Source organism: Bison bison, unplaced genomic scaffold (assembly GCF_000754665.1).
Source record: "Bison bison bison isolate TAMUID 2011002044 unplaced genomic scaffold, Bison_UMD1.0 scf7180017864451, whole genome shotgun sequence".
Taxonomy (NCBI): Eukaryota; Metazoa; Chordata; class Mammalia; order Artiodactyla; family Bovidae; genus Bison; species Bison bison.
The window spans coordinates 5,673,317-5,686,799 of record NW_011495013.1 but is presented as its reverse complement, the minus strand read 5'-3'; the positions used below and the strand labels follow the sequence as shown (position 1 = coordinate 5,686,799).

Sequence of the window (13,483 nt, the reverse complement as noted above, 5' to 3'; positions counted from 1 at the left end):
AAAAGAAGGAAGCCGCCTTTCCCTAGGGAGGGAAATCTGTCAGAGCCACTCAACTGTTTCTCTGAGGCTGCCAGGGAGAAGAGGTTTGTTTTTCTTTTAGGAAGAAAAGAGCCCTTTTCCCTACTGGGCTCGATTTCTAGTAGGGGAAGCTCCGCCTTCTTGGGCTGTTGATTGGCCCAACTTTTTTTCAGCTAATTTCTACCAGCATCCTCTCGGTCTGATTGGCTCGCTTTGCTCAATTCCGCTGGGAGTCGCATCCTACCTGGTTGGGAGGTGTACAGCCTTTCCACAGTCTCCTTTCTGTACTCACCAGTCTGCAGCTGAGGTGGGAGGAAAAGTCCTGGCTGGAGAACTAAGAAAAAGCGATCCCCATGGGTTCTTGGAAAGCTCTTCTCTTCTCCCCTTTTCTTCTGTGGAATCAAAGGAGAGGGGTGAGGTTGATGTTCCTGTTACTGACCGTGCATCTGGGAAACTGGTGAGTAAATTCAAGGACTTCAAACTATTCTCTGTTATCTACCCACTCCCTCCTCGTTTCTCTTTAGAAATCATTCTGGGTTAAATAATTTGCTTTTCCCCGGGCACATTTGGGATATTTTACCATCAGTTTATTTATTTTTTTTTTATTAGATCTACTCATTTTCTGTTAGAATGAAATGAGCCTATGTGTGCAGCACCGAAATTAGCTCAGTTGGTTTTGACTTGAAGCGCAGTGGAAACTAGTAAAGACTCAGTTACTGGAAGTAGGGAGGGGAGGAGAAATGATTTTGTAACTGCATTTAGTGAATGAATGCCACTGATGAACTTTCTGAATGATTCTTCATTTTAAAGACAAAGTTATTTTAGAAACTTGTTACACAGCATTGGATGTATGATGCTTTTCTATACACTAATATTGCTCTTTCCCTTATCTTTTCTTTTTTGTTATTCTAAAAAAATAAGCAAAGTTTTAGTCAAGAAAGATCATAAATATGGCTAAAAAAATCCATCAGGGTGGCAAGTGTGTTATATTTGTTAGAAATTAATTGTGTATAATTTATTGAGTCAGTTTTGAATGATTTTTATTTTAATTGGCTGTGTACAAGTAAATGAAAGTGTTATGTTGATGTGAATGTCCTGGAATGCATGTGTGCGTGTGTGTATGTGTGTGTGTGTGTGTGCGCGCGCATGTGTATGACAGAAAAGGAAGGGGGGGGCAGTGTTTAGAACTCAAGAGTAAAATGTAATCACTATAGAGATGGAAACATGCCTTTATAACTACTTGCATCATTGCTAAAATTTATTATGATGATGATTATTTTTAGCATATAGCTAGAGTGCTTTTTTTTTTTTTTGCCACTACTGGCCTATAGAACAACTGTATTTTCTCTCCAAAAACAGAGAATAAAGTATGCTAAGTAATACGAGTCTTGCCAGAATATGTTTGACATTGTTTTTTAAATATTACGGTTTTAGTTTCCCCTTAGAAACGTAAATGTTCTGTATGGGCACAAACATACTACGTAATTAATAACTTCTTATATTTAAGTGTGTCATATTGGTTTATTTCTTTGAATCTATTATAAAATTATGAAAGATACCTTGGTAGGCCATGTATCAGTGCTCTCCTGCATCTTCATAATATTGCAAATGAATCTGTGTTCTCATAAGTAAAAACAGATTTCCCAGTGGTTTTCTAAAATAGCAACCTGTATGCTCCTTTATCACTCCAAGTGCAAGTTTCTTTTGCAACCTAATAGACAAGCTGCTTACTAAAGGGCATACTGTCTTTCTAAAGAGATGTTTGGTTTTAAATAATATATTTTCTTCTTGAGGATATTTGCATTATCAAGGTTCCAGAACTCTCTTTCAAGCTGCTCAGAAATAGAGAGTTTTGTGGTAGTGTAGACAGAGATGGACTCTGGCAGTCTGGAGACATGATTCTATGTGTCAAGAGTCCTTAATTTCTCTGAACACAGTGTCTTCATTTAGGAAATGAAGGAGAGTAGTAGATCATTTATGATTTCTTCAAGTTTTCATATACAGTATGTCCAAGATTTGAACAGAAAGAAAATAACTCAGTAGTCGTGTCATTGGCTTTTCTTAGGAGTTTTCAAGAGGGAAATTTTAATTGGGAATGTCATGTACTTTTTTTGCCATTATGGATAAGTGAGAGAGAGACAAATGTGTTAACAGCTAAAGTAGATGAATTATTTTATTATAGTACCAAACAGAATATAAATTTTTCTGGCCAGTGAATAAATACATAAAAAAAATAAAGCTATATGTTGCTGTTGTAATTAGCTCTTGGGGTCTTAATGATGAGAATGTATGTATTCACTTTTCAAAGTCGCTACAGTTGTGATGAACTTTTCATCCTTTTAATATTTAGTTGAAGATAATTGATGTAGACATGTATAAACCACTTATGTTCATATTTTATTCTTGCTGTTTCCTTTTTTGAGAGACCTTCCTAAAGCTAACCACAGATGGTTCTTTCTAAGAATTTTGATGTCTGATGCCAGTTTCTAAATTAAATCTTCAAAGTCACCTATTTTGGAATTTACCAAATTGGAAGCCATTATTTTTCTGTATCTAATCAGAGATAATAGCTTGTTTCCTCATTAGTTTTCATCAAGAGTATAAAGAAGAGACATTTTATTGATTTTTATATTGCTGAATTATGAAAACCGATCCTGTTGTTGTAGCTAAAACCTGAAGTCACAGTTCCTGTGTTTTATTCTCAGTGAGGCTCTGTGGCATCTTGGCAAGTTGGTTAAAATTTCTCAAGCTTGAGTTGTCTTATTTGTAATGTTGAAAACAACCTCATTTTGATCAAACTTTGTAAAAGAATTGAAAAAGTGGTGTGAGATTTTGGCTGTTCTAAACTAATTTAGTGAGCTTTGACTAAGAAATTATATTTTGAGAGAGCTCAAGGAAGAGAACTCTTTTATTTTTAAAAACAATTTCTTAAATCAATAATCCTACAATATAGCAATCATTTGCCTAAATGACAATATTCAAGTATAATTGCTTTTAAAATATATTATTTTCAAATAATTTTAGTAATATATTTTGTGGAGATGATAATACATGGTTTTTCTTTAGACATTTAGATTTTTTGCTTCATTCTCTAATAAAATATGGGTGCAAACTTACAGACAAAATGACTAATAATGTTCTATAACAATTAGATATTTTAAGAAGAAATGAGAGACAAAATAATTTTGAAGCTAAAATGCAAATGCATAATTAATAAATCCCCTGTTTATAGAGTCTTTCAAGTATACTCTTCTTCCCTTTTATCCCATTATATAGTATGAGACACATTTTTGGTTAAGCAACAAAAGGAAACGTCTGATTTTTCATTTAAAAATGAAATAGACATATCTGGTGTTTTATATTTATATACAGGTGATTAAGATTTATATAAGAAAATAATAATGACGATGGGGTCCCAAACAAGAGGAGGCAAAGCAGGGTGGAAAACTGAAAAAAAAAAATCGGCTCTTGAGATATTATCAAAATATGATAAAATGACAGCCACAGGCCTCTGGAGATTAATTCACATATATGCATGCTACCAACTGAGAATCCTGGACCTGATCATTAGATATAACACTAGTTTCAGCTACACCCCTTCCCACTAGGGTGATTTCAGACAAATCTTTGAGCAGAGTCCTCATTTGTGAAAAGCAGAAATGACATCTATGTTTCGAGCTTGTTTCAAGACCAAGAAAGAAAATTTGTGCAAAGTAATGTCACCTAAATTTTTAACTCAAATGACATAACAGATATTCTCAGAATCACAGTAACTCTAGAATTATTTATTCTAGTTAAAGTCAAGCTCTTTGAATTATTGTGCATTATTATTAAATATCTTAAAATGAACTATGAAACTACTTTTCATATTATTAAATCTCTTTTGAATTAGAGATACCATAAAGCCATCAGAAACGTCCCTGATGGCTGAGATGGTAAAGAATCCACCTGCATTTCAGGAGACTGGGTGGGGAAGATCCGCTGGAGAATGGAATGGCTATCCACTCCAATATTGTTGCCTGGAGAATTCAACAGACAGGAGCCTGATGGGCTACAGTTCATGGGATCACAAAGTAGGACACTACTGAGTGACTAACACTTTCACATTTTCAGTTTTAAATTATGAGAAATATCAGTCTTTCATTCAACAAATATTTACTGAATACCAGCTATGTTCTACACAGTACAACTTGCTGGTTTACAGTGGTGAATAAACTAGACATGAGTACTAAACATATGGACAGTACTTGTGTCCAGTGTTTTACATGAGTACTACTGTTATACTCACTGCTAAGGCTGAGATTTATGATATTACTCAAAGGGAAACATCTTGTAGTCAGAATAAGGAAATATACCTTAACTCCAAAGATAAACAGAGGGGTCTAAATTTTTAAGGTTCAGTTCAGTTCAGTTCAGTTGCTCAGTCATGTCTGACTATTTGCGACCCCATGAATTGCAGCACGCCAGGCCTCCCTGTCCATTACCAGCTCTCGGAGTTCACTCAAACTCATGTCCATCGAGTCAGTGATGCCATCCTGCCATCTCATCGTCTGTCATCCCCTTTTCCTCCTGCCCCCAATCCCTCCCAGCATCAGAGTCTTTTCCAATGAGTCAACTGTTTGCATGAGGTGGCCAAAGTATTGGAGTTTCATAATGCTCAAAATTCTCCAAGCCAGGCTTCAGCAATACGTGAACCGTGAACTTCCAGATGTTCAAGCTGGTTTTAGAAAAGGCAGAGGAACCAGAGATCAAATTGCCAACATCTTCTGGATCATGTAAAAAGCAAGAGAGTCCCAGAAAAACATCTATTTCTGCTTTATTGACTATGCCAAAGCCTTTGACTGTGTGGCTCACAATAAACTGTGGAAAATTCTGAAAGAGATGGGAATACCAGACCACCTGACCTGCCTCTTGAGAAACTCGTATGCAGGTCAGGAAGCAACAGTTAGAACTGGACATGGAACAACAGACTGGTTCCAAATAGGAAAAGGAATATGTCAAGGCTGTATATTGTTACCCTGCTTATTTTTTAAGGCTGGAGGGTACTAATAGAAAATATCACAGTCAAGGCAAGAAAATTAGAACACCATAAGATTACTCATTGACAATACCAGAAAACCATGGGGGAAATGTCTCCAAAATAAAGAGACAGTTCAACCTAGAATGTTACTTAGTGGAACTACAATCAAGCATGGAGGGAAAATAAAGATTAGATACCATTATTCTCCCACATTTACAGATGGAAAAATCAGGGCACATCAATTTTTAGGAACTCACTAAAGATGCCAGATATCTCAGTGGTAAACAATCCTCCTGCAATGCTGGTGACATAGGATGGATCCTGTGTCTGAAAGATCCCCTGAAGGAGGAAATAGCAACCCACTCCAGTATTCTTGCTTGGAAAATCCCATGGAGAGAGAAGCCTGGCTAGCTACAGTCCATGGGTTCACAAAAGAGTTTGACACAACTACATAGCTAAATTCAGTTCAGTTCAGTTCAGTTCAGTCGCTTAGTCATGTCCAACTTTTTGCAACCCCATGGACTGCAGCACACCCTGCATCCATTCCCTGTCCAACACCAATTCCCAGAGCTTTCTCAGACTCATGTCCATCGAGTTGTTGAAGCCATCCAACCATCTCATCCTGTCATCCTCTTCTCCTGCCGCCTTCAATCTTTCCCAGCATCAGAGACTTTTCCAGTGAGTCAGTTCTTTGCATCAGGTGGACAAAGGATTGGAGTTTCAGCCTCAGCATCAGTCCTTTCAATGAATATTCAGGACTGATTTCCTTTAGGATTCACTGGTTGGATCTCCTTGCAGTCTAAGGGACTCTCAAACTTCTCCAACACCACAGTTCAAAAGCATCAATTCTTCAGTGCTTAGCTTTCTTTATGGTCCATCTCTCATATCCATACATGACTACTGGAAAAACCATAGCTCTGACTAGACAGACCTTTGTTTGAAAAATAATGTCTTTGCTTTTTAATATGCTATCTAGGTTGGTCATAGTTTTTCTTCCGAGGAACAAGGGTCTTTTAATTTTGTGGCTGCAGTAACCATCTGCAGTGATTTGGGGGCCCCCCTAAATAATACAGAGTAGGCACTAAATAATACATAGAAAGAAAGTGAAAGTGTCTCAGTCGTGTCTGACTCTTTGCGGCCCCATGGACTGTATAGTCCATGGAATTCTTCAGGCCAGGATACTGAAGTGGGTAGCCTATCCCTTCTCCCGGGGATCTTCTCAACCCAGGGATGAACCCAGGTCTTCCGCATTGCAGGCGGATTCTTTTTACCAATTGAGCTATCAGGGAAGCCCAAAATAATACATAGTAGAGCAGCTAAATAAACAACAGCAAAGATCATCTTGCTGATAATGCTGAATCTATGACTCAGATCCATGTGCTCTCTGCACAGAACCTGAATTTTTAATCACCTTTCCTTTAAGATTACAAATGCCATGTAAATCAAACCCATTAACATAACTGTGGATGAGGAAAGCAAGGGAGGGAGGGAAAGGATGAGGAAGGGAAAGTAGAGAAAAAGAGAGGAGCAGAGAGAAGAGAAGAGAGGGGAGGAGACACTTGAGTGTGATTGAGAGAAGCACAGTAGGTACACTATCCACTGTGTACCTGACACATAATCTAGAATATTATGTGCAGTGCTGGATTAATTATTTTAGGAAAAAAAACTTCAACAAACTGGGCTTCTTGATCTAGAAAAAAACCCCACTGGATAAAGAATTAAAAGTGAGAATTTGGAATTCAGGAAACTTGTATTGAGGCATCTTATATTCTTAAGGATGCCAGAGAAAATCATGCTTGAATTTACTAATTATAGATGTTATAAACAATCCATAACTAAGTAGTGAAAGCTATGTGAAGACAGATTTTCATCCATACAAAAGTCTTCTAACAAAGTAATGGATGCCTTATCATTAGACTTTTAGCAGAAACTTGTTAGCAGGAGATGAAATCTATGGTTTTCTTCTTTTTAAATAGCTCAGGATCTAATTCTATCGGTACTAAAATAGTTTAGCCAACTGAAGCCCCATGTTTCAGGAAAGAGTCTTAGCTATTAATTTTGTAATCGGTTATTAAACATTAGCATTCATTCAACAAATATTTACTCAGCCCTAATATTTATTAATCAGAGTCTGGGAATTGGGATACAGTGGTAAGCAAGGCATAGTCTTTTAGTAGTGTTTGTATATTGTAGACAGGACATATATGTGATAGTATATGTGCTGGACAAAGAAGGCACAGCCCCACCCCCAGATCAGATCAGATCAGTCGCTCAGTCATGTCTGACTCTTTGCCACCCCATGAATTGCAGCACGCCAGGCCTCCCTGTCCATCATCAACTCCTGGAGTTCACTCAGACTTACATTCATCGAGTCAGTGATGCCTTCCAGCCATCTCATCCTCTGTTGTCCCCTTCTCCTCCTTCCCCCAATCCCTCCCAGCATCAGAGTCTTTTCCAATGAGTCAACTCTTCGCATGAGGTGGCTAAACTACTGGAGTTTCAGCTTTAGCATCCGTCCTTCCAAAGAGATCCCAGGGCTGATCTCTTTCAGAATGGACTGGTTGGATCTCCTTGCAGTCCAAGGGACTCTAAAGAGTCTTCTCCAACACCACAGTTCAAAAGCATCAATTCTTCGGCGCTCAGCCTTCTTCACAGTCCAACTCTCACATCCATACGTGACCCCAGAAAAAACCATAGCCTTGACTAGACAAACCTTTGTTGTCAAAGTAATGTCTCTGCTTTTGAATATGCTATCTAGGTTGGTCATAACTTTCCTTCCAAGGAGTAAGCGTCTTTTAATTTCATGGCTGCAGTCACCATCTGTAGTGATTTTGGAGCCCAGAAAAATAAAGTCTGACACTGTTTCCACTGTTTCCCCATCTATTTCCCATGAAGTGGTGGGACTGGATGCCATGATCTTCAGTGGACTTAAATTCTAGTAGTTAGTGTTGAGATGGTCTGTCAATATAAAAGCAAAAACAGTAAAATACTATAACTCTTCCTCAGAATTCTAGACGAGCTATAAGGAAATATCAAGGAGACTGGTATCAGTTGCAACTCTAGGAAAAGACTAATATTCTTAGCTGTCATATGCATAAGTTCATATGACAGCGTTAGTGTTAGTAAAAAATATACATAGAGAGAGAACATTATATTCTGTGGCCAGAGATATGGCCTCACATTTTGGTGAGCCTTTTGAAGACTATATTCCCAGGATATTATTTACTTTGATCATTTAATGTGTTTCATTAAAATGGCAATGCTTCCCTGACAGGTCAGTTGATAAAGAATCCTCCTGTACTGCAGGAGACCCTGGTTCAATTCCTGGGTGGGGAAGATCTGCTGGAGAAGGGAAAGGCTACCCACTCTAGTATTCTTGGGCTTCCCTTATGGCTCAGCTGGTAAAGAATCTGCCCACAATGCAGGAGACCTGGGTTCTATCCCTGGGTAGGGAAGATACCCTGGAGAGGAGAAGGGCTACCCACTCCAGTATTCTGGCCTAAAAAATTCCATGGACTGTATAGTCCATGGGGTCACAAACAGTCGGACACAACTGAGTGACTTTCACTTTCTAACATTCTGTTAAAATCTATATAATTTAGTTAAATAGTAAATTTCTGAACTGTAGGAATCCTTTTCTCCTAAATACAATCCATTTGGAGATTTAACATTTCTCCTTACTTTTAGACAAATATTTTGAGTAACACAGGGATATAGAAAGAAAGTTAACATAGACCCTGAACTTCAACCTGTAGGTGGATGGGCATATCAGAAGGCTTATGATTAGAAAATTAGGTTTAATATAAAATTTTAACATTGTTATGATCAGGGTATGATTTGGTTCGCTACTTAACTATAAGACAATAGGGTTCTGGAAAACAAGTTAATCTTTGGGTATGTTACTAGGACCATGATTCGTGCTTGCAGAATTTGAGAACTGCTTTAATAAAGGCACGTCATTCACCTCTCAGTCATCTTGCTATTGCTGCTGCTAAGTCGCTTCAGTTGTGTCCGATTCTGTGCAACCCCATAGATGGCAGCCCACCAGGCTCCCCTGTCCCTGGGATTCTCCAGGAAGAATGCTGGAGTGGGTTGCCATTTCCTTCTCCAATGCATGGAAGTGAAAAGTGAAAGTGAAGTCACTCAGTTGTGTCTGACTCTTAGCAACCCCATGGACTGCAGCCTACCAGGCTCCTCCGTCCGTGGGATTTTCCAGGCAAGAGTACTGGAGTGGGGTGCCATTGCCTTCTCCATCAGTCATCCTAGATGTGTATAACTATCAGAATAATTTTCCAACACATGTAGTAGAGGGTTTTGAGCAAGGATTACTTTTCTACTAAAGAGTCATATTGACTGAAACAAGGTAGCTCTATTGGTTAGATTAAGTTTTAATCAGACATCTGTGTTCTTTAAACTGATTTCTTACTCTGTGCAGGTGACTTATGAGTGTACATTTGTTCCTGTCATTTCCTTAGTAACAATTCTTTCTGAAAACCTTCAGATTGTCATAACTGTAGTTGTTGAAAGTGTTTTGTTGTTTCTGTTCTACTCATTTGTATTCTCTCCCTTTTAAAGTGAAAGTTCTGAGAAGATACTTATGTCAGTGAAAATATTTTACCTCTTACTTTATGATCTCAAGACTTAGGAAAACGTATACCTTTTTGCATTCAGAAGAAAAATTCCCACTTATTTCTTCCATTTAAAGATCTTTTCATATCTTTTATAATTTAATAACCCTCAATATTATGCCTCAATTTTGCAAAAATTTTAGCAGTCTTATATAATTTATCTGAGCATCAAAGACTTAGAGAATGTGAATGTCATGAAGAGTTATATTGTTTCTAAGTCTAATTTATGTTGTGTTGTGTTCTATGAATATAAAATGAAATAATGAAAAATTTGGTGTTCATTTTAATATACTTTCAATCCAGCAGTAATTTTTTAATAGACTGAAGAAAATTATGGTTTATTTCCCTTCCTCAAAAAAATATTCACTTGGAAACAGGCTCAAAAAACATTTATAATCCCCCCTAAATATTATTCTTTGGAATCATGGTTCACAATTTTATAAACTCTGTTTCAAGAAAATAGAATTGGTGTGTCAAACAAAGCAAATAAAAAATCCAAAAACTTGCATAAAACATTGTTTTATTATTAGTATTTTTGGATCAATCACTAAACCATGAGAATTTCATAACTATGAGCAAAGATGTTAAGAAAAAATAAGCCGCTTTATTTTGTAATTTTCTCTTTTTGTTTTCTTTCTAAATATATGTCACTATACTAATTAATTTTTTAAAAATATATTCTAATATGAGTCTTTCCCTTTTCTTATTAACTATTATAACTCTACATTCCTATATCTAGTCTAATCAGATCAAATTATGTTCTACTAGATTTAGGAATTTGTTATACTCTTTTTTGAAACTAAGAATGAAGCACTGTGTGCCCAAGCAGTCTCTATGGTCATTAATTTCTTAACCTTAATGTAGTTTGACAGATTCTATGTATCCTACTTTATCAAGAAAGTCACATAAAGTTCACAGTGGATGAAGATATCATATTTTATTTTTTCTTCTAGACTAATATTCCACATCTCAAATTGTACAGTCACTAATATTTAATCCAATTTCTATTCTATTCTGTGGACATAAAATATTTTAAGTTTTTTACCACAAATAATTAGAATTTATTTTTCTTTATTTTCTTAAATAATTTAAATAATCTCTTAGTGATATACATATATGTTGTTGCTGCTGCTAAGTCGCTTCAGTCGTGTCTGACTCTGTGCAACCCCATAGACAGCAGCCCACCAGGCTCCTCTGTCCCTGGGATTCTCCAGGCAAGAATACTGGAGTGGGTTGCCATTTCCTTCTCCTATATGTTATTGAAGTACATGGAAAAAATAAAACTTTTTTCCCTAGTGTCATAATGTTTTTGACCATGTAATGTTAATAATAATAGAATAATAGTTATTACGTTTCTACTTCTCAAAATTACTTAGCCATTTAAAGCCTATGCCTCCAGATTTTTCTGTAAGTTTAAACAAGTATGTGTATACACATTTGTGTGTACATTTTTTTTACAAATGAAATCTAACACTTGTTTTTGTCACACAACTAATATCAAAGATATTTTTCTAGATTTATATATATACTTAGTAGTTGTTGTTGTTGTTCAGAAGCCCAGTCATTCTGAATTTTTGCAGCCCCATGGATTTCAGCATGCCAGACCTCCCTGTCCCTCACCATCTCCCAAAATTTGCCCAAATTCATGCCCATTGCATCGGTGATTCCATCCAGCCATCTCATCCTCTGATACTGTCTTCTCTGTCTGTCCTCAGTCTTTCCCAGCATCAGGAACTTTCCCAATTGGTCAGCTGTTTGCATCAGATGACCAAAATACTGGAATTTCATCTTCAGCATCAGTCCTTCCAATGAGTATTCAGGGTTGATTTCCCTTAAGATTGACTGATTTGATCTCCTTGCTGTCAAAGGGACTCTCAAGAGTCTTCTCCAGCACCATAGTTCAAAGGCATCAATTTTTCATTGCTCTGCCTTCTTTACTGTCCAGCTTTCACAACCATACATGACCACTGGGAAGACTATAGCCTTGACTACAGTCTTTGTCGGCAGAGTAATGTCTCTGCTTTTCAACACACTGTCTAGGTTTGTCATAGCTTTCCTGTCAAGAAGAAAATGTATGGCTGCAGTCACAATTCACAGTGATTTTAGAGCCCAGGAAGAAGAAATCTGTCACTACTTCCACCTTTTCCCCCTCTATTTGCCATGAAATAAGAGACACTTGCTCCTTGGAAGGAAAGTTATGACCAACCTAGATAGCATATTCAAAAGCAGAGACATTACTTTGCCAACAAAGTCTGTCTAGTCAAGGCTATGGTTTTTCCAGTGGCCATGTATGGATGTGAGAGTTGGACTGTGAAGAAAGCTGAGCACTGAAGAATTGATGCTTTTAAATTGTGGTGTTGGAGAAGACTCTTGAGAGTCCCTTGGACTGCAAGGAGATCCAACCAGTCCATTCTGAAGGAGATCAGCCCTGGGATTTCTTTGGAAGGACTGATGCTAAAGCTGAAACTCCAGTACTTTGGCCACCTCATGCAAAGAGTTGACTCATTGGAAAAGACTCTGATGCTGGGATGGATTGGGGGAAGGAGAAGAAGGGGATGACAGAGGATGAGATGGCTGGATGGCATCACTGACTCCATGGACATGAGTCTGAGTGAACTCTGGGAGTTGGTGATGGACAGGGAGGCCTGTTGTGCTGTGATTCCTGTGGTTGCAAAGAGTCGGATACAACTGAGCGACTGAACTGAACTGACTGAAGTGAATCACAGCCAGATGCTGTGATCTTAGTTTTTTTAATATTTAGTTTTAAGCTGGCTTTTTTGCTCTCATCCTTCACCTTTATCAAGAGGCTTTTTAGTTCCTTTTCACTGTTTACGGACTAACTGAATAAATTATGATACTTCTGTAACATAGAATACCACATCATCATTAAAATGAGGGACTATGTATCTCAGTTCAGTTCAGTTGCTCAGTCGTGTCCCAACTTTTTGCGACCCTGTGGACTGCAGCACCCCAGCTTTCCTGTCCAGCACCAACTCCTAGAGCTTCCTCAAACTCATGTCCATTGAGTTGGTGATGCCATCCAACCATCTCATCCTTTGTCATCCCCTTCTCCTCCTGCCTTCAATCTTTCCCAGCTTCAGAGTCTTTTCCAATGAATCACTTCTTTGCATCAGGTGGCCAAAGTGCTGGAGTTTCAGCTTCACCATCAATCCTTCCAATGACTATTTAGGACTGATTTCTTTTAGGATTGACTAGTTTGGTCTCTTTCAGTCCAAGAGACTCTCAAGAGTCTTCTCCAACACCACAGTTCAAAAGCATCAATTCTTTGGTGCTCAGCTTTCTTTACGGTCCAACTCTCACATCCATACATGACCACTGGAAAAACCATAGCTTTGACTGTACAGACCTTTGTTGGCAGAGTAATGTCTCTGCTTTTGAATATGCTGTCTAGGTTGGTCATAGTTTTTCTTCCAGGGAACGTGGCTTTTTTATCACTGTGTTCATACATACACATGTGCTTGCATGTGTGTTGTCACTTTAGTCATGTTTGACTCCGTGCATCCAACTCTATGCACTATTGCCTGCACAGGCTCCTCTGTCCATGGGATTCTCGTGTTTTAATTTTATTACTTCATCAGTGTTTCCAAGTTACCCAATTTGTTCTTAAGAGTAGTTTATTCTACTTATGGCATCATCAACTCAATGGACCTGAGTTTGAGGAAACTCCAGGAGATAGTGAAGGATGGGGAAACCTGGTGTGCTTCAGTCCATGTGGTCACAAAGAGTCAAACATGACTGAGTGACTGAACAGAAATGGTTATAAAAATGCCATTTATCTATATTATTGCTAGTACTG

The 13,483-nt window shown here is 37.8% G+C and overlaps 1 protein-coding gene across 1 annotated transcript in view; it reads left to right on the top strand.

Moving 5' to 3' along the window:
* Positions 1-308: 308 nt before the first annotated feature.
* Positions 309-13,483, top strand: part of GABRG1 (gamma-aminobutyric acid (GABA) A receptor, gamma 1) — a 90,051-nt gene continuing 76,876 nt past the window's right edge. Inside the window, exon 1 of the mRNA XM_010858860.1 lies at positions 309-475. Within this exon, the coding sequence (XP_010857162.1) occupies positions 372-475 (104 nt within the window). The 5' untranslated portion in view covers positions 309-371. The remainder of the gene's footprint in view (positions 476-13,483) is intronic.